Below are 27,779 nucleotides of genomic sequence, written 5' to 3' on the forward strand. Positions count from 1 at the left end.
AAAAGACAGGGATCTTTACTGGTAGAATAAACCAACATGGCAGATACCATATGAAAGACACCTAGAGTTACAGTTACAGATGAGAAAGGAGAGCGAAAAAGGGGCTGAGAAAGTAGGGATGAAAGAGATTCATTAGAAGGGACAAGAGTGAGAATAAATTTGGAGGGATTGATAAGAAAAGATTCAAAACGAGGAACAAAAAAGGAGGGCAAAGGCATGAAAATGAGCAAGTAAAGAAAGGAGAAAGATGGCAAGAAAGAGGGAGGAAAGAAAGGAACAGACACGCAGAGAAAGCCTTACCAGGTGGTCTGATTCCCATGTGCTGCTGGCCGTCCATGACGAAGCCCCCCATCGGCTGGCCATCTGGATTGTAGGGAGCTCCTTGACTTACTGTGGATGGAGGAGGAGACAGAGGGAGGGGAGGGATAGAGGGATTGGAGGGAGGGGACGGAGTGGTCAATTAGTGCTTTTAATTAAGGCTCAGTGGCCGAAGCGGGATCATCTGTTGGCCGGTGCACGCACAGGGAGCCGCCACCGTTGTCTTTCAACGTCATTCTGCTCCGTGTCTGTGCAGCCGGCTTCTCCACTGTAAGCTCCTGGTAGACTTTAATGCGTCTAAATGCTTCTAATAGGGATCGGACTGAGAGAGTTCAACACACACTACACAAGGACTTTTGTTTTAGAATGAGACTCGAGCCATCTGCATGAGGTGACAACTGTTACCACAGAATGAACCAATGAAACGTGTTGGCGTGACTGCAGTCCTTGTGAGGATAAAATGCTTTTAATTTTACTCCTTAACATTAAGTTCTTTCTCTTTTAAAGTAGCCTACATTTTTTTATGTGAAAGTCAGTCATGCAAAGGTAAAAACAAGGCTGCTACAGCCTCAATTCAAAAAAGTTGGGATGACGTGGTTCTTACTTTGTGTCAGAGGTTCACAAATTCTTTACTCAAGTAAAAGTACAGATACTTCTGCACAAAAAGACTCTTAAAGTAGAAGTAGTGTCCCTCTGAAGGACATTTCTACCAGCCATTTCTGTGCAAAGCTAACTGAAGCTCACGTCATGTTAATAGACTATTAATACTAAAGGTAGAACCAGTAATGTTTGTCCGAGATGTTCGGAAACGCACCTGAAAGATTGTTGATTGTTGAGTCTTGAGAAGGTGGCGTGCAATGAAGCAGAATAAAAATAATTTATAATTCTCCTCAAAAGCATTTAAACTAAAGTAACAAGCTTGTTTTGAAAATGTAAGGAGTAGAAAGTACAGATATTTGTGTTAAAATGTAGGGAGTAAAACTAAAAGGTTGTCAGAAAAGTACAGTAACAGAGTATTTTTACTTCCCACCTCTCCCAAGTCTGTCAGTCTGAACATTTAACATCTTGCCATAGGTCGAAAAGGATTTGCAAATCATCGTACCAAACTTTTTTTGGAATCAGAATCGTTCCTTAAATTAAACATCATCACTTGTTATGTAGGACTTACGACATTTAATTACTGTTCTCATCGGTGTCTGATTATTGCACATTACCCAAAGAACAAAATGAGCTCCAGGCCGAGGCTCTGATCAGACAATAAGTCATTCTTGCTCGTACCTTAAATGCTTTATCTAATAAATACTGCTTATAACTGAGCAGCGACGATAAGTGAAACCTGATAGGGTTCCTATTTTTCCCCTCGCCCCCATTGTTCTGCTCTCATAGAAATCCACTTACCTTCGATTCAGGCTGTTTGGGGGTCAGTCAAGCAAAAGCAAGAACTCAGCCCCACTGAATGCCTTTGAACTTTACTGCGCCCCTAATGCCACCCTGACCTCTGACCCCTATTACAGGTAATAAAGTTTACGGCAGTCCAAACCAAGCCATGCACCAGGGGGACCGCTCACTCGCTCCCCTCGCTCCCTGAAACAGCCGCAAATAGGGTTGAGGAGGGGGGAGTTTAAAGGAGTGGGGAGGGGTCGGGAGGGAGGGTAAAAACAGGTCTGGAGCCAAAAAGCCAAACAACGGTCACCCAAAAAAAGAAACGGGTGCAGCTCTCTTTCTGTTTTGGTTTGAGCCAGGGAGGAAGGGTTGAGTGTTTTTTTTCCTTTGCCTGGCTGGCAAAAGGGGGGAGTAAGGGGTTAAGAGCAAACTTTGCTGAGAACACAGCTAGTTTTGTTTACGGGGCTTTGAAAAATAAATCCACTCATCGTTAAACTCATGTTCAGCCAAATTATTATATTTTATAATTAATGAATAGCTTCTCACCCCAAATGGCACGTCAAAGTCGATTAATGGTTGCTGTTAATGTTGTAACATTTTGGTTCTTAATTTTAGTGGTCAGTCACGACACTGGAGGGGAAATCCCCAGGAGGTTCTGGACATTCCTGTATTTACCAGCTGAGGGGCCTCCGGGTGCATGGAGTGTGGACGGCTTTCGCCTGCGAGACTTGAATACAGTAACTATAGGAGACTTGCCTGCACGGTTTGACTGGTCGATCATGGGCTGCACTATTCTCCTCCTGGCGTTAATGAACCTGCAGAAGATGAAGAGAGGGAGGGAGGGAGGGAGGGAGGGAGGAAGGAGACAGAAACATCGTCAGTGTATTTCTCAAAACAAGATCAGGCAAAAATTGCTGACTAACACCGTGAAAATCTTGGCACGCAGCATGAAAACAAACGCGTTGCCAAACCCGCCTCTTTCTCTTAGTTAACCATAACAGTGATAGGGAGAAATTATTCTCCCCTAAGCAGCCCTGAGCCCCGGTAAAGCCACAGAAAAAGTCACATCTTAACAGCCCTAACAACCGAGGCAGTTGTCTCTAAAAAACGCAGAAGTCCACGACTTGTACAAACTTGCACAGCCTCGGCTTATACACAGTCACATCGGCCTGAACAGTGGGGTCTTTGTGGGGCGAGGCTTAACCGGGATTTTCTCTCTGCCTGTTCGAAACATGTCGACCCATCTCGCTTTGTTGGAGACATTCCACCTCACGACGAGCTCAGATTGCTGACTGTTTAACACGCTTGCCTTTCGAGCGCGGCGGTGCTGGAAGTGTTGCTGACAGAAACATGTCATGTTGCCACTGGTGAGAGGCATTGTTTTGGGTGATACTCTGCTAAGACAGGTGACCATGTGTTAGTCTGTGACAGCAGGAGCTTTTTTTAGTGTGTGTGCGTGTGTTTTCACAGGAGCTGGATTTGGTACATATAGCCCTGGACAAAACCTCTTTACCCTGTGACCTCCAATAAAAGCACACGGTCAGACCATTTATTGAGCACACACACACATGCACACACACCGTTACTCATATTTAAATCTGCTACTCTTTCATTTTCTAACTGCACACACACACACACACACACACAGACACACACTGAGACTTAATCTCGCTCCATTCACACACATTCACGCCCTCGAACACACCCACCGAGGCAGCGCTCTGGCCTTGCTCAGCCTAACCTCTTGTGAAATGACCCTTTGACCTGTAATGACCTCAAGGAGAGAGGGCTCTTGGGGCTTCTGACTTGATTTATGTGTTCCTGCTGTTGCCGCACCGGACACTTCTATTTCATCTCTAAAAAGGGGGAGCATTTAGCCGAACTTTAAGGAAACAATAGTCGCGCAGCAGCTTCAGAAGCTGGAAAAAAAGGAGCGTTTAAGAGATCTTAAGAAAGGAGACGAGGGGGGAAAGAAACAAAAGGGCCACTAGCTGGGGCATCTGTTTGACCCCTGATTAGTGAATGGGACCCTCTTGGTTTATATCTCCTTAATATTCCCTCACTAACAGCTTTATGGTGCTCCTCCCCGCTATCTCTCCTGTATCACCTCCTAAAGGCAGAGCTGCAGGGGGAGTGAGGAGACAGAGAGTGGCAGAGACAGATAGCAGGAGAAAGGGAGAATGATTAGCAGCCTTGCATCGTTTTTATATAATTGTTTCGTTACATCCTGTAAACCGCTTTGGAGAAATTGTTAATTTTCGGCAGGGGTTGCTAGCGGTGCTTTTCTATGAGGTGGAACGATCTGAGAAACAAAGCGACAGATATCGTGTCAGCCTTTGAGCTTGATTTTATTTCTCAATTTGTTCTAATAAAATATGTTGAACCGGAATTTGGGGTGGGGGGACAGAAACAGAGAGAACTAGGGAGGAATGCAAGAATGCACTGACATGGCAGAGCACCATCAAATGAGGGAACGTCTGGAGTTTTATCACCAACACCCCCCTCCCTCCCTTCCTCCCTTCCTACCCTGTTTTGCTGGGGAGATATGAGAGGAGGAGCGAGGGAGAGAGGGCAAGGAGGGTTGAGGAGGCCTGAGCATTCCTTTAACTCTCCTCTCCTATCTTCTCCTCTCCTCTTCAGGCCCTTTATAGAAGGACGAGGTCAACTCGAGGCCAGCGCTGGCTAACTGTTGACCTCTCCTTCTCTTCACCTCCTTGCTCTTTCATTCTCGGGTCCTTCCTCTCCTCTTCGCTCCTTCTAACTCCCTCGGAAATCCACTGATGCAACAAAGGAAGGTATTTTGGCAATAGGTGTGCACTGCCTAGAAAGTCAGGCATTTGTTCCTGGTATAATGCGGATCAGGGAGGAATGTAATGGACTTGTAAGTTGACGTGACCTCCCAGAAATATGGCACCAGTGGTTATTTACTCGAAGGATTAAATAGACTGTGTGTCAGTGAAGTAATAATCCTACTATCGCCGCTACCGCTGCTACAAGAATAACTACAGTGACTCTCATACCTCCCTCTCTGTCCCTCTCTCTATCTGTTTCCTTCTCCTTATCATTCCTTCCCTGTATGGTGGAAACTGGCGGTCCACCTCCCAGCAACAAACCCACACTCTGACCCACCAAACCCCCTCCTCCGCGCAAAAAAAAAAAACTCTCGCCGGTTTCCTGTCCCCGTCGTCCCCATATCTGAGGCCAGATGCACCATGGGGGCTGGAACAAAGGATAAAATGCCTCTCATAATAGCAGCCAGGGGAACGGAGCGATGGAGAGCGGGAGAATGGGAGGGAAGGAGGAGTGTGAGAGACTGGGGGGAGAAGAAAAAAAAAAAAGCAAGGGGCTCTGGTCTGCAAACCAGACACTCTTGCTGTGACCGTTAATAAGCTGACAGAAAGAAAGACTGTGAGAGAGGGAGAGGTTAGGAGAGAGGGAAGAAATCAGAAAGGGAAAGAGTCCAAGAGAGATAAAGAGTGATGGAGAGACAGAGGGGAAAGAGAGAAAGGAGAGAAGAAAAAAAAGCGGAGCTTCGCTATTAGGGGGAGTGAGGCTTCACCTTTGCGCGACCCCTGGGTGCTATAGGGCCAGTGTTTATGGCCTGTTCATTCCCCTGCCTCCCATCACAACACAATGAGCTGCACTATTCAGCTCCGCTCACTGCAACAATAGCTGGGCTATTTTGGCGTGACACACCACTGGTGGTACGCCTAAAGTTGGGCAAAAGAACACCGAAAGACAAGCAGGAGGAAGGAAAATGACTTGATGTAAAAATTTCAGGGGAGACCGGCGTGGCGCGAAAACACCGCCAGGGGTACGAGCTCCATTCCCACCGCGGGCACACATGCTTGACATACGCACGCACCCGTGGTACAATGGATCAAAAATGTCGGCCACATGTTGTGCCACAACTGAAGGCTCTTAAAAGTCATTCGAGGAAACTGGGTGAGTTTCATTCTTTGTTGTTCTGCCTTCAATCTATTTCTCCTTCTGAGATTGCTAATGTCTGGATTAATCCTCCCGCCCTCTCCCTCCTTCTCTGGAAAGAGTGGAACTGATTGCGACGGCGTCTGCCAAGCCCTTGCTAATGTCCTATTCTCATTACACCCGAGACACACACACACACTCACACTCGCACACACACAGGCGTACACAGACACACAGAGCCGAGGCAGCCGCACACAGGTGTACACGAAGCACACGTGAAATGCCCAATTAAAAGCAAGAAATTGTCTTTTTCATCAGCTGCCTTTGTTGCGTGACCAATTAGGGGATAATTTAATAACGAGCAGTGGAAAGATGCAGATTGGATATACAAAAGGTTACTCTGCAAGCTCGTTGATTTAAATTCATGTGGAGTTCTCAATTTCTGCGGCACACATACTCACACACACACGCATCTCCTGAGCCTTCTACCATATTATATTAGTAATATGAGACACACTGAAACACACACATGTGCACAAACGCATATATACACATGTCCTCTGCACTCATTGCCAATATTACATTAGTAATCTGAGAGAATGTGCACACACATGCACGGGCCTGCACACACCTTACATTTATACAGCTGGATATTTGGGCATCTCACACACACACCCACACACACACGTCAGGACCCGGGGGTGGATTTCAGCACACGTCGACAGGAGTTTACATGCATATTCAAATCTGAGGGCCTCTTAAAATAACTGTATAACTACAAAGTCCTTCTGGCTGCCAATCAATGTGATTTAAAAGCACTAAAAGAAAGCGAGCTCTGACGGGTAGAATCATGTAGCTTATCATCAGGTTGTCACCGCGAAGCTAGCATCGATTGTCTGCTGCTCAACCACAATTAACGCCGAGCCCATATATCCTTCCTGCTGCCACTGAAACACGCACACATAGACACACACAAATACACTTAATCATTCAAAATAAAACACTGTCATTTTATCTGAATTAATCCTGTTAATTCTTTTATCTGAACTGTTCTTTCAACCAATCCTGTTTCTAAAAGTCAGACATAATGTCCTTATTATTAACAAAAACTACACTTTCTGCACAGTTACCACAAGATAAGCCTTCACACAGCATTTTAAAGCTAACTCTTACACCATACGCCCCGTTCCAATTCCTCTATCTCACTCTGTATCCCTGCAGAACTTTATTATCCCATCCCGTGTCCCAGCACATCTCCATCTTCTTAAGTAAGTAGTTATTTTATTACACCACTCACACATGATCCTACGCGTAGCGGGGGAGGCGGCGGCGCGTTTGTGCGCATGTACCTGCATACTGTACGTCTGTGAATGTATGTGAGCGCACCGCACGTGGGTGTGTGAGGGAATTACAGTTATGAGTTTCTCCCCTTGTTCTCCTCAGTTGACGAGTTAACTCATAAATCACCTCCTTCTCCTTTCCTCCCTCCTTCCATCTCCCCCTCGGTGTCGTTCTCAGGTCAGATGCTTGGATTAGATGTTTCAGACAAGTTTAAATAAACTAATGCAGCTGCTTGCACACAAATCCACATATAGTTAAGAGAAGGGAACGTCGGGGAGGAGTGTACAATAAAAAGCCGCCATACCTAATATTGTGCAAAGAGACGTATTGTCCGTGATTTGTCCGTGCAGCTTTCAACACGTACAAACACCTCCATGCATTCACAGTTACAAACGTACTCGTAACCGTATGCTCTCATCCTGCTGCATGCACTCACTTGTCAACCAGTGGCATCATTCTTACGGTTTTCCCTGAAAGCTGCCCAGACCAATCGAATGGTTGCAAATAGCTGCATGTCCATAACACTCCTACACACAAACATACACCCTGTCCCATGATCCTCTCTGCTTCTCATCCTACAGATTAAAAACCTGTCTGACTTAGGTCTAAGGAGAAGGTGTGGTACCTTACACATGCACGGGCATATCAAAACAATATGCAACACATACACATTTGATGTTAAGGTAAGGTTGGAGTGAGGTCATGCAGGAGTCACATGACCAAGGCTGCAGCTAGGCTGTTATTAGACAGGAGGCCTGTGTTTTGAGTCAGCGATACATATACGTCTTTATTGGCGGGCGAATAGTTCCTGAACCGTTTCCAAACACATGCATAGCTATGTACACACACACACACACACACATTCAGTCAGTACACGCTGGTCTGCTGATCGAGCTCATAATAACATGAGGTGGATTAGTTGGATTCACTGCCACATATGGAGGGAAACATAAGAAAAACAGTGTGAAATTTAAAAGGAGCTTTAGACTGAGAGCAGCCATGGGGTCACTTAATCCCCATTACTGCACACACATAAAATACAAGTATGTAAGCACACACACACACACTCTCTGTTGCCCCCACTACCCAAGAGCCCAGTGTCCATTAAGAGAGCCATGAATCTACCACTAAAGCTGGTTTTACAGAGTAGAGCGACAGGCTAACCACACACACACACAAACACACAAGCTGGAGAAGAGCTCAGCGTGTTTTTATTGTGTATGTCCATGACAATGTGCCTCTCAGAGAAATACTGGCCACTTGAAAAACATACATGAACTCATTGGCTCTGACTGGGCTGGCTCTGCAACACTCGCTGACTTCTAAACAGGACTAGCCAAAAGGCAAAATACAAACAGAGGGTGAGAGAGGAATCCGAAAAACAAAGACAAAGACGAAGAAACAAAGGCAGAGAACAAGAATAAGACATCAGAAGAGAGTGTGTAGCTGTCAAATGTGACCTCCGTCATTCTCTTTATCTCGGTTCCTGCTTCCCTTCACACACATTCACACAGTCTTGGACTCAGTCGGCCAGTCATCCATCAATGCCAGAGAGAGGCTATGGCTGGAAGCCTGGCTTTACCCAGAAACAACATGGCGGTCCTGTGTCGCCCACTCCACAAACACAGCATTGGAAAGAGTCTGTGTCCTTTAGCCTTTGGGCTTGGATCAAAATATATGTGCCTCTATATATGTGTGTGTGTACGCCTGACTTTTTGTGCATGTGCTTTGTCGAGGGCCATGTTAGCATTACTCCTCTTGTGTGTGTTTTTACATATGTATTTGCAAGTAAATAAATACAGTGTGTTTCCGTTTACCAAAACCACAAGAAAATACACAAACCCAACCACACAAAACAAAATCTGTGTTTACACACACACAGATGACCAGTGTCACACAGAGCCAGTATTGCTGACAGGGCATACAGTGGTGACTGCTACAAACACACAGTGGTTGACCTAAATCCGCCCCCCATACTGCCCGTGTCATATCCTGTCTCTGCGCGTGTCACTTCCCCCCACTGGCTCACAGCAGCCATCGCTACGGGGATCCCTCTGACTGCCCAGAAAGAAGGCATTCAGGCAGTCGATATCCACAGTCAGCAAACACCAAAGAAAAAAAAACTGATGGGGTAATATGTTTTTGTCTTGTGATAGTGACATGCCTGCAGGATCCACTGAACAATCCCTGATTCAGTTTGTTCCATCAATCTGTTAGCTCATTATTTTATGCTTTGTCTACAAATCCCTCTCACAGAACCATCACTTATCTTAATTGCACAAAATAAATGTCACTCTTATGCTTGTTAATTGTCAGAGTAGGTGTCCTATTTTTTTTCCTAGATGTTTAATTTTGGCACACAGCGCTTGCGCCGCGGCCCCGGCTGATCCGCTTCACAACAGCTTTTGATCAACACAAGAAAACATCAGCGTGAGAACAACAACTGACTGATGGCGGCGGCGAGTACGACAGCGGCCGTGTGTGCCTCGACACAGATCCTGGCATTCACGTTCTGCCGCCTTTCATGTTTTGGACCCCCCCCCTCCCCTCCTCTCTCCGCTACTACAAAAGAAGGTTGAAAAGCAAGGGAGAGGAGTGGGGAGAAAAGAGGAGGGGAATAAAAAAAAAAAGACTGAGAGAGAGAGAGGCGAATGGAGAGAAATGCAGGTTTGGCCTCGGGCGGCGTGCTGTGATGTAAGAGAAACAGAGAGAGTGAGAGGAAGAAAGAGGGAGGTAAGGGGGGAGGAGAGACGGTGTTCGGTTCGCAGTGTTTCTTTGCACATGGACACCTATATGTGTATAAGCACACACGCATGTCTACACACATTTCTGTTGTCATAATACAGCAAAGGCAGGGTCGTGTCTGCACAGGCTGAAGATTCCTGTTAAAGGCGATTGGTGGCAACAGACTTGAAAGTGGGAGAAGAAAATATTAGCTTTGAAATGATTTTCAACATTTTATCTCTGAATGTGTTGAAATCTGAGGGTGACGTCGTTTCCAGAGAGAAACATGCGTGTTCATGTGTGTATGTGTGTATGTGTGTGTGTGGTATTTGCTGTTATGTCGGGGAGTTTCAGGCTGAAGCAACTGACAGAGCTGCAGTGTATGAAACAGGCTCTAGGGCATGGACTGAAACTGGGCCTGCTAAATCCAAAACACACACACACACACACACACACACACACCTCAGAAGGCTTTCTGCGAACAAGTTCCAGCATCTCTCTCTCTAGCTTGTCAACACACTGAACCATGAAACTCATCTCACTCTACCTGTTTGTCTCTCTCGCATTTCTTTTAAAGGATATTTCTGTTCCTGTAAAAGGCGACAGCTCGACTGTCATAGTCAGTAATAACATTTTACTCACCAAGGTAATATCTGAGATCAGGGAATAGCTTTGTCAGATGCAACAACAGGATCAGATTGGTCATAAACAAGCCAACAGTGTCGCTAGATTGTCTAAAAGCAACTCTAATTGGAGAGTGCACATGAATAATAATCTTTTATCACACAGGAAAACTGTGGGAAGTCGAAGTTGAACCAGGATTTTGTTCTGTAAACTGTGAGGAAAGTTTACAACGGGCTGTTTAAGTCATCATTTCACAGTCGGCCTTTGTTTTCTCTGGCTAACCTGCGAGCTCCAGGTGTGTTCTTGTTCTCGCTCTGCCTGATTTCTTTTAGGTTCGTCCCAGCCTTCTCAGAATAGTACAATTATATGACAGCTGCCAACAAACAATGGCGGGAATCCAGATGTAATAAACCGGAATGATCATTTAATTTTGATTTAACACTGCATGTTCAAGTTTACCGGACCGTCTGAACACTTAAAGTAAAAAGGAAATAGACAAAATAACAAAACAAAGTGCTTCTTCTCTGTCTATGTTGTCATGCTTCCTTCTCCTCTCTCCCTCTTCCCTCACCCCTTCCTCTCCTCTCTTCTCCCTACGCTCGTTTATTTTTGAAACCTGATAAGCGGCGTATATGAACGTGCCACACCGCTCCTTCCTAAGTAGCCTCAACGTCCGTCCACTCTGCCCTCTTAAATACTACCTCTCTCTCTCTCTCTCTCTGCTTCTCCCTCCCTCGCTCGCTCGCTGCCTGTCTGTGCTTTTAAGACGTTCGTAAAAGGAGGTCTTATTGACAAAACAATCGCTCGGCGAGGCTTAAACACTGCCTTTAAAGGGGCATTATTAAATTGCAGGCAGGAAGGGGAGGGGCAGCCAACAAGGGAAACCTGATGACCTCGCCATCGATTTTTACATCACCGGAGCGTTAGGAGAACTTAGCAGAGAGATACTGACTGTAGCCGGAGAAAGAGAAAGTGGAGGGAGAAAGACATTTTATATGTTACGCTGGTGAGCTTTTAGCTGATGCACGGTTCAGAGTGGTTTACAGTGCGTGAGCAGGTAAAAGGTTGAATTGTTCAAGGACATTCAGATACTGTGGTTCTTAATAGACTTAAATCTGGGTGACTTTACTTAAACTGGTTACTTTTATGATCCGATTACTGCTTGACTTCTTTCTTTTATTGATCCGTATGGAGCGTTATAGGTTCACATCACATGTTTTTTTTGTAAGACGTGTCAAAATGTCAAGTGACAATGTCTCCTTGTCTGAGTTGATCAGAAACAATGAACAAGTAGTCACTATCTGCTCATAAAAAGCAGATGGGATGTCAATAAAACATGACTTTCAAGCAATCCACTTGGTTCTTAGCCAGATTGATGCACTTGTAGTCCAAAAATAGATTCATTCAGCTTAACAAACATCATTTTTAAAGGGCTTTTCTGGGATTATTTTTGAGCTTTTAATTAACCTAATTGCTCTGCAAATAATGGCCACTCAGATTTGTTTGATTTTTGAAGTTGACACATTTTGCTTCAAGGTCCAATTCACTGCGTAAGAGAGTTGATTGTTGAGTCTCATTCCCAGCTCATCAAATACTGACGCTTTAGGCTGGTAGTTCGGGCCGGCCACTAACGAAGTGGAAACTCGAGGCATCAACGTTTGACGAGTTGGGAATGAGACTCAACTGTCTCACGGTCTGGATCTTTTAGGCTGTGTACTATTGTCATCAGACGTTGCTCCTACAGGGGCCTGTGAGGGACAGCAGCTCGACAGCTCAGTGAAATCAAATAAGTAATGGTTCGCTTTACAGTTTGGTGACTGAAAGCATTAATGAATCTATGCAAGACAATCCTTCAAGTCATCAGAATGTATTCAGAAATACAATGTGGAGAAGTAAAATACTGGCTTCTCTTTATGTATTTAGTATATTACTTCTACAGAATGTTATTTGCTGTATCACATAATGAGACTGAATGTTTGTTGTACATGTGTAATCGTGTGTCTGTGGGTATCGATTAAAAAAACCTTGTGGAGCATTTCACTGTGTGAGCAGTAAAAGTGTTTCTGTCATGTGGCGCTTTGTCTGCTGCATGGGTGTGTGGAAACAATACACTCTTTCACTGTGTGTACATACCTTACCTGTTGAGCATATATTCTGCACAGGCCACTATGGACGGATGTGTCCTAGTATTTGCATTTGGGTGTGGACAGCATGTGTCAATATATGACTCTGCTGTGTAAATGCACGCACAAGCAGTCGTGTTTACATCACGTCAGAGGACATTACACCGACTTACTTGTGTTTACCTGTCCCTCGCTGCTACATGGCTAATCCTAAAGCTAACCTTCACCATAACCTAACCTTAATCCAAGTCTTCAGCCTAAAATGTAATGATGATGACATTATGGTGACTTAAAGGAAGGCGAAGTCCCCACAACATGACAGCCTGAGCAGATTAATGTCCCCACAACATGAGTAATATACATCCACACACACACACACACACACACACACACACACACACACACACACACAGAAAAATTCTCCATTCAAATTGAGATTCCCTGGTGCAGCGTATTTCTGCCAATAATTCATGAGTGATCTGCGCCCCTTGCCGGCCTTTAGCATTTTTATTTAATCTGCTGAGCCCTACCGCGTGCTCGCTCATCAATAATACACACCGACATGTGTGTTAACACATCTATGGTGTGTGTGAGTGCGTGAGAGAGAGAGAAAGAGAGAGAGAGGGAGACAGAATGTGTGTGTACAGTATGTGATGGAAAGCACATTGCACAGTTGTGATTAAGGAGATTGTGTGTGTGCGTTTCTGTGTGAATTAGCGGATGGGGGAGAGTGTGTGTGCGTTCCGCGCTGGAACATGTGACAGGATTGAACCGTGCGTTTTATTTGTCGGTTGCACATGTTTGTCATCGTCAGGTCTCCCCCTGTTGGGACAACAAGCATGGATGACCTGCAGTTCATCTGCGGCCATTCGTCGTGATAGCCAGGGTACGACCGTGAAACACACTCCCGCTAAGTGTTTTATGTCCTCTTCGGCTTGATGTCACAGTTGTAGACCTGATTTAGTGCGAGTGAATGCATGAGAAAGTGTGTGTGTGTGTGTGTGTGTGTGTGTGTGTGTGTGTGTGTGTGTGTGTGTGTGTAGTGCTGACAGAATTTAGACATGCGTGCATTTATATGTGTGTGTGTGTGTTCATGAGCAGCACTGACAAACAGACTCACAGCTAGGGAAATTGACTTCACCAAATCAGTGGGTCAGGAGGTAACATCACCGGGGGTTGCTATGGAGACACCCAATGACGGGGCTTCCCAACCAGCACAACAACACGCCTGCGAAATGGCAGTTCCCCTAACGTAACCTCTCTCTCTCTCTCTCTCTCTCTCTCTCCCTCTCTCCATATATCTGTCATCTTTTCGCCGTCCTCTCTCTCCACCTCTCCTCTTCCACTTTTATTCCATCTTCCTCTTTTTCTCGACTTCATCCCTCCGTCACCCCGTCCGCTCACTTCATTGTTCTCCCTCTCAATCACCCTTTCATGCTACAGTGTACTGCTCACTCGCTCAAACAACCTTGCATGGAAATTTGCCTCTGGACAAGCGTGCACACACACACACACACACACAGGCACACACACAAACACACACACTTGTATACAACGAAATGTGAGGGGGCAGCGGGATCCCAGCATGCAGGGTTTAACAGCTAATACCTCTTAGATTAACCACCCCCGGTTCCCCTCTCTTACACACACACACACTAACACACACACACACACACACAACAACATCTTCCACAAACTAAGATTAACCTCCCACGATTTACACAGTGTGTGTTGGTCATGCACAACTACACACACACACCTTGAGGGTGTGTTGCTATCCCCCTACCAATAAAAACAACAAACAGAATGAGAGCAAGTGACCAAGCTACTGTTCATGTGACTGTCTGACTCACGCAACACACACACGAACACACACTGCTTGGCTTTATCTCAGCTGTAAGAATTGATCCCCCATGGATTTCAGAGGGGTCACGTGATTTGATAACCTCTACAGGATTCCCTCTGGTCAAGAGGCCTTTTTTCTGCCTGTGTGTGCATGTATGTGTGTGTGTGTGTGTGTGTGCGCGCATTATTTCTGGCCCGGTATAAAATGAATTCTCCATAGACTGATACACCATACCCTAATCTAACGTCTGTCTGTCTCTGAGGTCTGAGATTGAACAATGGCTGGGAATAATGTTAACATCATTAGACCGCTGGTAATGGGGATTTATCATGTCTCATCTCTTCGCTCCCTCTCTCCTTATCTCCCTCTCTTTCTCTTCATCTATTTTTCACTCCGTCTGCCTCTTTAACTCTCCCTCTCTCCTTCTGCTGCTCTTTGCCTCTCTGCAGTCTCCGCTTTCATGCCCGTACCTAGCAACTGACTGATACTTTCAAGGATTATTTTAAGGGCCGCTCAGATCAAACACCCTCTGCCCGGACCCTGCCTCAATTACCCAGACTCCAGCCCCTTTAATTAGACATGGCTAATAACACTAAGCATGTGCTGATAGCCATCTCTCTGATAAGACAAGCCGCACAAGGACACAGGGCCCCTTTCTACCTTTAACAGTGCTACCTAAGGTTAAAACGGCTAGTTAGCAGCCGTATTTTACGGCGCGGGCCAGTCACGCTTACGCCCAATTAACAGGCTAGTTGGCACTTACAAAGCATTAATGTGCAAAGGCAGGATAGCAATCGGGCTGCACACTTCTAAGCTAAGCTCCTTGCTAACAAGGACGGCTCAAAATGCTAAATGCATTATGAAACTAGATAATGTTATAAAAGGATATATGGTCAGTGGACACCCTAATGAAATTATTTTAACAGTATAACGATCAGAGGATAATGAGAAGATGTTACTATTACGTAATAACAAAAAGTGAGGGTGCTACTCAATTTAAGTTATGGGTTTTTTAAAAACGTCATCTGGAGGACAAAGCTGCCATTGTCTTCGAGCAAAATGAACTTTAAGCTAGCATGAAGTGATACTCGGTGCATAAACTGGGAATAAATGCTAAATGAGATGTTCAGTCCGTGATTGAAACAAATGTTAATCACACTAAAAGGTGCTACAAAAACCCACAAACCCCAAAATAAGTCAAAGTAAAACCCTATAATTAGTCTCAGAGCTAGCACTTTTTTTCAGCAATCATTCTTGTATAACTGGGAAAACATCCAATAAAATCACCAAACTTGCAAGTTGGATGATTTTATTGGATGTTTTCAGATGGTACTTTGACTTTTAATTAACATGGATGCTCAGGTTTTGGGCTGAGTTAGACTGTTGGTTTGGAAAATCACTCCAGGCCATATCTCTTTAGATGAATTGATTTAGGTGAGGATGATTCAGTAAGTGGCATGTGTGTGTGTGTGTGTGTAGGATGAAAATAGGGGTGGAGTGGAGGCATTAATTCCAATCATTAAGAACTTGGATAGCCCCGGGGTACAAACCCCTGAAATCGACTGCATGTAAACTCTGTAATGACTTACCAGTTGTTCACTTGTAGGATGGTGAGACCTGTGTCTTGCGCCAGCTGTTTCTTCTGTTCTTCTGACGGGTAGGGATGCTGCAGGAGAGGAAGACAACATCTATGAGCAAAAAGCTGACCACAAATTGTTTAATGAAGCTTCTTGTTGTTGAAAAAAAAGGGTTTGATGTGCCTTTTAGTGAAGACAGCGTTCTTACAGGTTACACACACACACAGGCACACACACACGCAAAACCATACAGCGTAATGAGAGGTGGAAAATGAGATGTGTGCTCATGCTCATTGGTGCGTAGGTGTCAGTATGAGCGCTGTGTGTCTGCCTATCTGGATGTATACTGTAAGTATGTGTGAGCGTGTGCACATTAACGTGCCTCTCTACCCCCGATCATTAATGGAATATGAAATCTTGTAATTAATGGCAGCCAAAAAGGCAAGCCAATTAGAAAGTTAAGTGAAGTGGAGAACCAGCTCTGGTAATTAGGCAGCCTCTTACACAAATATATTCGCGTCGACGGCCCCCCTTTCACCCCGCTGCATATGTAATCAGTGAGCGGGGAATATGTAACGTTAACCCGATGGAATACAGACAAGAGGATTTAAAATCTCTTGTCTTTTGCTGCCGTTTGCTTTTATCCTCACTGCAGCTGGTACAAGAACACGACTCTGTTGAGTTTTGCTCCTTTGCTGTGATCATTTTTGCACTTTGTGTTCAGTCTACAAAACCAGTGTTTTAGAAGTACTACTATGTGTATATGATACGTGCGTTGGTCCTATGTAAAACAGGATGTGTTCGTTTGATCAAAAAATGAGGACTTGTGAATACGCCTGTCCGTTAAATTTTAATCTACAGCCAGCAACCGGTTAGCTTAGCTTAGCATAAACACTGCAAATAGGGGGACACAGTTAGCCTTTCTCTGTCCAAAGGTAACAAAATGCGATGTTCGTGGCTGGGTTTAAAGGGAGACAACACAGAAACTACACTGAGCTTTAAGTACAGTTGTGCTGCATTCACAGTCCTCAGATGGTCCCATTTCCAGAGTTGGGAGGTTGTTTTCCCGACTTCAGTGTGTTCATATGCGTCATGTGGGACCAACATGGAGGCCAGAAAGAAATAGTTTTGGATTTTACTGCTCAGAGTGTTTAAACAACAAGCTGTTTCCAGTATTTGAGTCACGAGACAGCGCAAAGGAAACGTTACAATAACTAATCAATACATGACTTTGGGAAACGTCTCTTGCCATCAACACACTGTTTACTTTCATCCGCCATGATTCAACGTCATATGATGTCAACTCGGCAACTCATGTACCAAAATTTTCTCTTGACTTGAGAGGGCGTTCACGTGAATTTTTGCAGTTGGAAAAACATTTTTCCGATAATTCTGACAGCACATGAACGCACAGAAAAACCTTTTAGGTTTCATCCTTTTACCAACCAGCTTAAAAGGAACATACATCTCCTCCAAGTGACACATTGCCACCACAGCGAGGCATTTGAGCTACTTTACATCTTAAATCTAAAATACTAAAATATCAGCCAGTGACAGGGAGGAACAATGTTACATTTATATGATATAAATCCGTTTTTCACACAGAGATCAACTTTTTGGTGTGAATTTCTTCAGAACAAGACAATTTGCACTGATGCAAGATAACCTACGTTGAAGAAAACATGATTCATGAATGCCTGATAAACAACAGTTCAATTTCGGGAAAGATGACCCAAACTGACGTCAAGCCCGGTGTCGAAATATAAACTATTGACGGCAGCCCCTCCCCAAGAGGCCAGCTGAGAACAGTTAAAGTCCAGACACCTGTTTAAATATATCAAATGAATAAATTGGATAAATGTGAACTCGGGGAGTTTGTTGATTTATATTAGAGTTGGGGGTGGGGGGGGGTGTCACAGTTGCACAGAGCCTTGTTCGTGGAGGACAATGTTCTGTTCATGACCGAGACAAGACATGGACTGTGCTGGACACCATAAAAGAGGAGGAGAGGAGGGAGCAACAGGGGAGCGAGGGGAGAGAATAGATTGTTGAAAGGGACTAACTGGAAACTTTATAGCAAAATGCTATGTACACATTTAGGAAAGAAATAAATCATTGCAGATCGCTGAGTGATTCATTCTGCAAAAGTGTCTTCATCTTTGTCGCATTACAGTGAAATTAAAAGACATACTTTGTCAGCTAATTCCACCATGTTCTCCTTTTGGAGTGGTTTATGCGGTTTATTTTATAACACAAAAATTTGTAAATCCACAGTTAAATGAGAGAGAGGCTCCTTGTGTTTATTTTTGTTCCATTTACTGAATGAAATGACAGGAATAGGCCACCCTCTGACATTTATTCAGTTGCTTTCCCATGTTATGGTGACCAACAATAGGCGCCACAAATACGGCCACTGTGAAATTTACAGTATGGAGTATGTCTAACAAGAACACACACACTTAATAGTCAATCAGACGTGCAAAATCTGTGCGGCGCCAGCGTTTTCATTTTTTCATTACAGTTTTTTCAGCGCATAATGAACAGGATTGTGTTTAATGCCGGGACGACCCGACAGAGAGAGAGGAGACAGATTTTTTCCCAGCCTTCCCTTGTCCATGTGATTGGTTGTGGGGAATGGGAACACAAGGAGGCTAATTTCATGCGCTAAGTTATAATTGCATTGTCGCCTCTGGCCAAATTTGTGTCCACTTCTGTTCTGCAACCATTTTTTATGTGCCTTTATGTGTGTGTGGTTGCGCACATCAATGAATATCAACTGTGTGTCCATTCATACACTGTGTGTCTGAGTATCCACACCATACTGCGGACTGATCAGATAATATCAGAATGAAAATAGCTGCAAATCTGGGCCACGGCTCGCCTGCCCATGCGTGCAGAAAGTGAGGATTCATTACTCTTTGGGCTCGTGTCATCTGATGTCTTGACGCATTGAGCGCTTCACGTATAGACCCCACACACACTCCCAGCTGACGTGTTGACGCTCATCATGTGAACAACATGTCTTTTAAGGCTTTCTTCTCAACAGACAAAACTGATTGAACATGAAGAAGATCAATGTGTCCATTCTACATGCCGTAGATATGAGGAGAAAGGAGTGTCTGCCTCGTGATATCGGGGGGCTGCGGCCACGCCAGGGGCCACAATACAGCACAAATACACCCTGTTTGAGCGCTTCCCTCCTTTAGCTTCCCAGCACACACATGCAGACAGAATGCTATACACAACTAGTCACACACAGGCAGACTTGCACGCAACCTCGATCGCAGACAGCAGCGCTGGGAGAAAAATGAACCTGGTGGCCTCGCCGTGCTCTGCTCAACACACATCCTGCCAGCAGTGCAATATAAATAATTTTTTATAGGTTTTTGTAATTGGAATGGTTGCAGAAAAAAATTACCTAACAGTGTATCAAAATGAGCAAAATTAGATCCACCCCCATCATTTACAATATGAGTAGAATAATGCATGAGTGTACGATCACACAACACCGGCAGGGACCATTTTGTGGCTACTTCTACTCTTCATGCTTTAATCTCGCTGATAACACAACTTTTACTTAACAAACTTGTGAATGCAGGACTTTCACCTCTAATTGAGTGTTTTTAACGTTGCGGCGCTGCTACTTTTACCTAAGTGCAGGATCTGAAAAACGTCTTCCTAACCCTAATTAAACCTCCAACGTGCTCCATGTGCCAGAGTTCTCAAGTACAAAATAAGACACTCCTAATAGAAGCGTTACCAGGAAAAAAGATGGCCCGAAAGCCAGAGCATCAAAACTGTTTTTGTCCTCCTTTTTTCGAAACCGCCAAATTAGCTCCTATCTGTCAAAACACTGTGATTTACTTTCTCGCTCAGCAACAAGTCGCCCAGTTTTAATATTGTCTGTGAGTGATTCTGGTGTCTTAACGGCCTTTGGCTGTGGTTCAGCGGGTTGAGGGGGAGAGAGAGAGAGAGAGAGAGAGAGAGAAAGGCCTTTAGTGAGAAAAGCAATAACATGTTCTTTAAAAGAGCAGATGGAAAGTTTCTGCGCATCCTTCCCTCCCTTTCCCTCTTCCCTCCGCCTATCTTAATGATATGTCTTCTCCAAATATACAACTCCTTTCATGAGAATTTCCACCCTGCTCGCCGCTCTCCGCTGGGCTCTGCATGTGGGTGCCAGGAGGGGTGTGTGTGTGTTTTTGCTTCTCTCCTCTGTGAGTCTTATCAATCCGAGTGTGCATGCGTGGGTGTGTGCGTGCATGTGTCCATTTGAGTCGATGCTTCTTTGCTGGAGTGTGTTCGTATTAGCGAGTTCATCGCAGCGCAGACATTAAGTGTGTTTATGTGCGTGTGTGTGTTTGTTCTCATTTGAACCAGCGAGTTCGCTTGGCCCGACAAGTGAGTTCAGCTGTGCGTGGTCATGTATGTGTGTGTGTTGGCGTGCAGATGTCTGTGTGGGTGAGTAACAGAGCATCAGTAACATCGACTCCCTGTCTGACCGTCTTCCTCTCTGACCCCCTCAGACAAGAACAAGAGGGGGGATAGACAGACGGAGGAGAGGAGGAAAGAGAGAGGAAGAGGGGGAGAAGAAGGCAGAGGAGGAGACATGGAAAATGATATCTGGAGCCCCGAGGGTTTAACGAAGAGATAAGAGCATAAATATTCCTCAAGACCCTGCTTTACTCCCTTTGTCCCACGCCTAACCCTGGAGAAAACTATTTAAAAATGGCAACCATTACAGTTAGCAGCGCGACAAGACTCGCTGTAAAAATTTCTACGCTTAATAAAATTATTTCAAATTATGCTTCATCAGCTTTGGATGATAATTAGGCTCTGCAGAATATTTTCTTATTTTCATCTTACCTTTTCTACTTTAAGTAGTCATATTACCAAAAATATTGAGTTGTATCAACGTAATGATTCGATTCCCTGCTCTGCTTTTTAATTTATGTTTGAGAAACCTGAAGGCAGAATGGCTTACAGTACGCTCAATGTGACTTTGACGAGCCACGTGGCTACTGCTAGGCCGAACCATTAACCTTTACAGGACAAACTGTCCCCCAACAAAAACCTTAATCTCATCTGCAACAGCAACAACGCACCAAAAACTTTAAGTACCAACTTTCTAAAGGTCATGCCACTCTAATTTTTTTTTATTTTTGCAACTTGAAAAGCGTACGAAGCCTCACCATAGTCTCTCAGGAGCAATAAGAGAAAGTAGGAAAAGGAACAAAGAGCAAGAGTCTGAGTCACTCTTTTGTCGGGGATGCTCCGCTCTACCACGAGGGGAGGGCTATTCCAGAAATGTCTTTTATCTCGCTGCTGTTCTCCCTTCTCTTCATCGCGCCTCCTCAGCAAAACCAGTCGTCTTTCCTGTCTCTTCCCCCTCTCTCTCTCTCTGGCTGTCTCTTCCCCTCACTTTGTCTTTTTACTTCTAATTTGGCTTTGGCTCAAACACAGGTTATCCACCCTTTAAAAGTGACATAAACATTGATGAAACAACACTATAAATACGATAGTAAAACTCAACCTTTACACGTTTTCGTGCTTTGCCCTCTTCTCACACATCTCCATGTCAGAGTTGCGATTCCATCCTTGTTAACCAATTCACTGCAGCCACAGTCCTCTCAGTCCTTCCTTAGCCATTAGCATTATAGTGTTATCATTGCATATATTGCTATTTAAAGCTGCGCTTCCCAAGCTTCTGTGCATCCCATTAAAAAGGCTTGACACGCCACATTAGCTTTATAAAACTGCTGCCATGAAACAGGATGGAGGGAGGAATAAGAGAGAGGGAAATCATATGTTGTCACAGTCATGTGATGTCCCTCAAAAAAGAGGCCATGACACTGCACAATCTGTGCATAAATGACATGGGTCAATGGTATTTTGAGATAGCTTACTTTACCACCAGATGGTTGGGGTTTGCCACAAGGCACAAGGATGCCAGAAAATGCAATGAATCACAGTAAACAGCTTTTTGATATGCAGCAATTTACCCTGCCGCACTTTCCTGTTATCAATAATTTACTTTTAGTCACTTAGAAAAGAAGTAACCCCAACGACCTGCGGCAGGTTACAGCAGCATTATGCATGGTTATTGACTTGGATGTGCCAGTTGAGGTATAAGTAAAAAGACTTGGCGAGAACCGGGTCTGTTCCCCTCACTGGTCCCAGGTCAAATCTCTGTGGAAACCGAGCTGCCCATCAGGAATGCCTGACGGCTAATCCAGGGGCCTTTTTGGCTAGAAGGGCATCAGAGTATCATACCAAACTGTCTAACACACACACACACACACACACACACACACACACACACACACACACACACACACACTTACATTCAGGAACACACAGTTTACTGGAAATGTAGCCTTGCCACTGCCAGACGTGTATGAGATTACCTTGAATATTTGGGGAGGCGAGCACATTGTTATGCTAACAACAAATGCCCAGAACCATGAGCACAAGCAGACTATAAAACAAGCGGTCCAAACTGTAAGTCTGGTGTATCTCATACAACAAGCTTCCAATTTCAGAAATTTTGGTGCTCATTCAGTGGAAGTTTCATCCTGTGTGTGTGCGCTCACGCTGCGCTGTGAAAAGCTACGCCATTTCAAATTCCTCTCTGTGTAGGTGGCATCGACTGACATCCCTTTGACTTCATTAGGGAGCAGGGACCCAGCAACAAAGCTGGCTCTGGGAGAAAGGGGGGATTAAAGAAAAGAAAAAAAACAGAAAAGAGAGTGAGAGCGAACAAAACAACAACAGAAAAAAAAACAAAGCACCCCTAACCTAATTTCCTCTGATTCAGGCTGCTCCAATGCAAAATAACAAAACAGAGCAAAAACAGATCTTTTGAGAGAGTCAAAATGAACTAACTACAGGATGAGTTTCCCAGTGCCCTCTCTAATGTCTGCACAAAATAAACGCCCCCCACCCCCCCATCTTAGCGCTTTAATGCGCAAAAAAAGCCTCTTTTATGGCGTTGGACTACAGTAAACCAACTCTGTGCTTGTAGCATGAATAATTCACCTCGATTTTTTTTTTCCTCGATATATACACCCCGAAATGGCAAAGAAACCCCCATTCAAACTGTTTTTGTCATCAAATCTCTCCATTTCTTCTGGAGATAAAGAAAAAAAACAGATGTTCTTGTGCCTTTCATTCATTAATGAGCATTTCTCCCTCAAAAAACAGCTTTTGTTGATTTAGGGAAATCTCACAGCACTGTTGCCTATGGGAATGAGATAAATCTAGTTAGCGAAGCAAAGGGTGAAAAGTATGTCATTAAAGCTCTAGTACAAAGTGGATTAGACAATGTACAGCATTACCATCTTCTCAACTATAATAATTGATGATTAGCATCGCACACCGTCTTCCTAAAACTCTAAGGGCACATAAGATAATGCAGGGCAGCAGCCGGTGCTGGAGCTGCTCCTGCTGTGCTGCAGGGCGTGAACAACGATCCGTGTGCTCTACAGTTGGGTGGGTCTCTACATGTGTACACTGAAGCTTATAGCATGTATGCACATGACCAAGTCTCAAGTCTTAACAAAGTGCCATATTGTTGGGTTTAACGCAGAATGTAAAGGGTGAGGTCTGTTGCTGGTGATGGAAAGCATCTTATATTGTGTGCTGTATGTGTGGTGTCTGTACTCGCTGGTTGCTTTCACTAAGAGCGAGGGCGTGCTTCATTAGTCCTCCCTATTCCAGCTCAGGGGAGGCTAAATTTATTAAGGGGGCCGGATGTTGCACAACACCTGCTGCTGTGCTTCCCTCTGTGCAATAAAGGGAAGGGGGTGCAGCATGCTAGCTAGTGCTAGTGGTAAGCGCTGCTCGTTGGACTGAGGCTGATGAGCTAGGGCTAATTCAGGGGGTGATTATGTAGTTTGCTGGACCACTAAACCTCTTTAAGCCCGTAATTACTGCCTATTTGAGCGAGGGGAGGCACTCCAAAGCAATCGGTACTTGCACCAAGCGGCGCAGTGAACGGCAGCCACAGCTGGAGGTGGGCTGCCTCAGGGCTGCCTGGGATGGAGGGGTGTGTAAATGAAGAGTAGGAGGGATCCACAAAGCCTCATCCCAGTCAGGTACCGCAGAACGCTGAGCGAAAACAGCGGGAAGCCCCTCGGAGCGCCAGCATGCTAGCTCCAAGCTACAGTGCTTGGAGCTAGCACTCTAACAGTGATCTCTAGGCTTAAAAACAAATGTTCTGTTGTTACACACAGATACAATACACAGAGCTCGTTACACGGGGGTTGCAGAGAGCGGCAGGGTTCACAGCAACAAACAAAAACTATTAAATTAACGAGCACACAAGCTAATCACACAAACTCGTCTAACTTAATTGAGGCTGGAAGTAAGTGAGGAGGGGGTGTGTGTGTGGATATATGTCATTGTAGTGAGAAAACTGAAGGGCTTTTTTTAGACTCAGTGTCTCTGACATACAAGAGGGAATCATATTCTCAGATTGCACCACGACCATGGGGGAATCCATTTCATTTCACCTGACTTTCAAGGAAATTTGACTTTACGTAATGCCACTGAAATCCGATCTCTCCGAGGAAGCAATTTGGGGACCACAGAACATTCTAATAACCCCTGCGATATTATTATGTTATTATCATAATTACCCTTTTGCCCCTGACGTTTTAATTAGAAACTCACCGTTGGCCCCCGGGGGGGTGAAGAGAACCTGGGTTGGGGGTGTGCTGAAACTAGGTGAGGGTATTTCACAATTGCTCCCTTATGCTCTTTGGAGCGGCAAAGTCTAAGAAAGAAGGAGGACACAGCCATTCTCTCGCACTCCTCTGTCTTTCTCTGACATCTCTGTCATTCAAACTACGGATACACCCCTCCCTCCTGCCTCTATCTCCGTATCTTTCTCCCCCGTCTCTGCCCCCTCTGTTCTATATTTAGCATTTTTCTTAACTATCTCATGCTGCCTCCTCCTTTTCTCCCCCCTTTTTTCTTCCACCTCCACTTAAATCCCCTCTTTACCGTTACCTCTCATGTTCGATTTTAATATCCTCGCCTGTTTTCTCCTCAGCCAAATGCGTCCCCTCCGTCTCCCTCTTCCGCTTTCTCTCACCCTCCTCGTCTTCAGCGGCGGAGGGCCTTCTCCATCAGTGCACCGCTTTTACAAATCAATGACTTAATCTGTCGTAACAAACAAGTGAGCAGCACCCTCAGCCCTGTTCACTTCCCCGCCTGCCGTTGCTAACACTACGACGGTGCGGCTTCAGAGAGAGCGGAAGAAAAGGGAAAAAGGGAGAAAAAGATGACATGTATGCAAAATGAAAGATATACGGTGTGAGAGAGTGTGTTGGAAGAGAGGGAACGAAATATGGAGGAACATAAACATCTGTGAAAGAGGGGGGAGACGAAGAACAAGAAAGACAAGATAGTGAGAAGTGAGAAAAATGGAGGTGTGTGCGCTGGTGTGGGTTTTTCCCACCACATCTCCTCTCCGAGCCCTCAGCTCTGTTCGACTCCTCTACCATGAGTTATTGCCTGTCTGCATTCACCACCTGGTTCACTAGCTATGATTTCTCTCACTTCACTGGACACACACACAAATACACACATCGTGACACACAAATGTACACACCAGCATACCTGTACTGTGTGTGTGTGTGTGTGTGTGTGTGTGTGTGTGTGTGTGTGTGTGTGTGTGTGTGTGTGTGTGTGTGTGTGTGTGTCACAGATGCACACACTTGACCGCCCCGCTCCACGGGGGCACCCTGGGTCAGCACACTACCAGCCTGTGGTCATACCTTCCCGTAGCACCTGCCTCCGGTGCTTCATGAGCCTTACAGTGTTTTCAGCAGAAAACTTTAATCATAAAATTACGAGACAAGAAGGTGTAAAATGATGAGTTATGGATAGATATCACAAGAGATCTCATCTATAAATCATAGCTCTCTCCCCAATGCCTTTGAAAGAGCTCAAGTGCACCAATATTGCTATGATATCATGGTTCAAGGCCATTAACATGTAAGGCAACGCAGCTGTACGTTGTAGAAGAAGTGAGAGGGAGTCATGGAAGAAAAGAGGAGAGGGAGAGAGAAGTCAGAGAGGCAGAAGAGGCATGCATAAAAGATAGGAAACCCTTATGGTTTGTCAGAAAGAAGTGTTTTGTCTGAGACAGAGACAGAGTGTAGGGGAAAGAGAGAGCGGGTTCACGCATGGGAGAGAATACAAGTGGGAGGAACTGAATTGATAAATTAGTTCAGCCAACGCGCAAACTGATTACCACGACGGCAAAGCCACAGGATCCATCGAGCACACGCATGGAATGAGACACAAAGACGCGCGCGCACACACACACAGCACTCACACAGGAGACGTGAAGCTGACACGAACAAATAATAGCACAACTGCATATGCAATCACACACACACACACACACACACACACCAAATGTATCTAGGGCAGGCTGCTGCAGTTGCTGTAAGTAAAAGGTATTGAGCTGCTGACTCCAGCCAGAAAAGATCCCACAATCCTCTGGATCACCAAACACAGCCTAATGGATAATGGCTAACAGCTAGCGCTAATGTGATTTCACACTTAGCAGATTTAATATATGACTGGCTGAACAAAATCATGCTACACAAAGAGTCCATGCTAAACTCAGTTTCTTGAGAGGTGGTCCACAACTTTACTGCCAAAGCTTCACTTAAGGAGTTTTAAACAAAAAAAAAAGGAAATGACTTAGAGGCTAAACCGCTAACATTGCTAATCTATAAGCGTCGGATAGGATCTTTCCATCAAGCTAACCACAGACGTATGACAATATTTTTCCCTGACTCTTCCACACGACAACTTGCCACTCACTCTCCAATAAATACCACAGTGATGGTGGGGAACTCCACACCCCACCCAGCCACTGACGTCACTGCTGTGGGCCTGTGCATGTGTGTGTGTGTGTGTGTGTGTTTACATCTGAGCGTGTTTGTGTGTGTCTGAGGCCTCAGAGTGGGCCTCTTCTTCGGATTTGCAAATCATCGTAAACTGATTAGTGGGTACCAAACCAAGAATGATTTCACACATCCGAGTTATTGGGCCTTTGTTCAAGCTGGAGACACACACATCCACGCACGCACACACACACACACACTTATCGCATACAGCTGATAATGAAAAATAGAACGAGTGTGAAACACAGCTTCAGCATGAAGCCATCAATCACTCAGACGTACAACAATGAAACCACACACTGAACTGTTTCATAGTTTCCCAACTATGAAATTGTATGAGGGAGTGGGGGGAGGGGCGAAGGAAAGAAGAAGGACGGCGAAGCAAAAAAGACGAGGAAGATGGTAATAATAGTGATGAGATAATTGAGAAATTAAGAGAGGAAGATTAAATTTCCTCTCACTTTGATGTTTAAGCATTTAAACATGTTAAATTTTAAAACATTATTAAAAAACAACCACTGAGCCAAAATAAGATTTTGTATAAAACATTTTCTCACTTGGCAAGTCATGTTAAAAAGCCATTTGTAAAAAATATAATTTGTAATAAAACAGAAATTAAAAAGAGGCTTGTTCGTGTGTGTGTGTGTGTGTGTGTGTGTGTGTATTCTTGGGAGCCGTGTAAGATGTCTTGCGACTGGTGATCCCCTCCAGTGCTACTGACCGACCTTGAGGGTCTGTAAAGTTCTCACGTTCTCAAGGAAACACACCGACCGCCCCCTTGACTGAGGCCAGATCAACACACTCACACACACATGCTCGCTTTGGGTCTAGATCTGTGGCAGACATTTTGGAAAAGTTCAAAGGGGACATGAATTAAAAGTTAACTGCCCTTGAGGGCTTTTAAAAAGCGGGGTAAAACGATACAAGAAGCAGGGAAGAGAAAGTGGGAGAAAAAAGCTGAAATAAAGGATTGACAGAAATGTAAAGGGACTTT

The 27,779-nt window shown here is 44.7% G+C and overlaps 1 protein-coding gene across 1 annotated transcript in view; it reads right to left on the reverse strand.

The window, feature by feature from the left end:
• LOC141009147 (homeobox protein Meis1) overlaps positions 1 to 27,779 on the reverse strand; it is an 83,608-nt gene that overhangs the window by 8,650 nt on the left and 47,179 nt on the right. The window contains exons 9-11 of the mRNA XM_073481593.1: positions 15,876 to 15,952; positions 2,458 to 2,516; positions 301 to 390 (exon numbers count right to left, since the gene is read on the reverse strand). Of these exons, the coding sequence (XP_073337694.1) occupies positions 301 to 390; positions 2,458 to 2,516; positions 15,876 to 15,952 (226 nt within the window). The remainder of the gene's footprint in view (positions 1 to 300; positions 391 to 2,457; positions 2,517 to 15,875; positions 15,953 to 27,779) is intronic.

This window comes from Pagrus major, chromosome 15 (assembly GCF_040436345.1).
Source record: "Pagrus major chromosome 15, Pma_NU_1.0".
Classification (NCBI taxonomy): domain Eukaryota; kingdom Metazoa; phylum Chordata; class Actinopteri; order Spariformes; family Sparidae; genus Pagrus; species Pagrus major.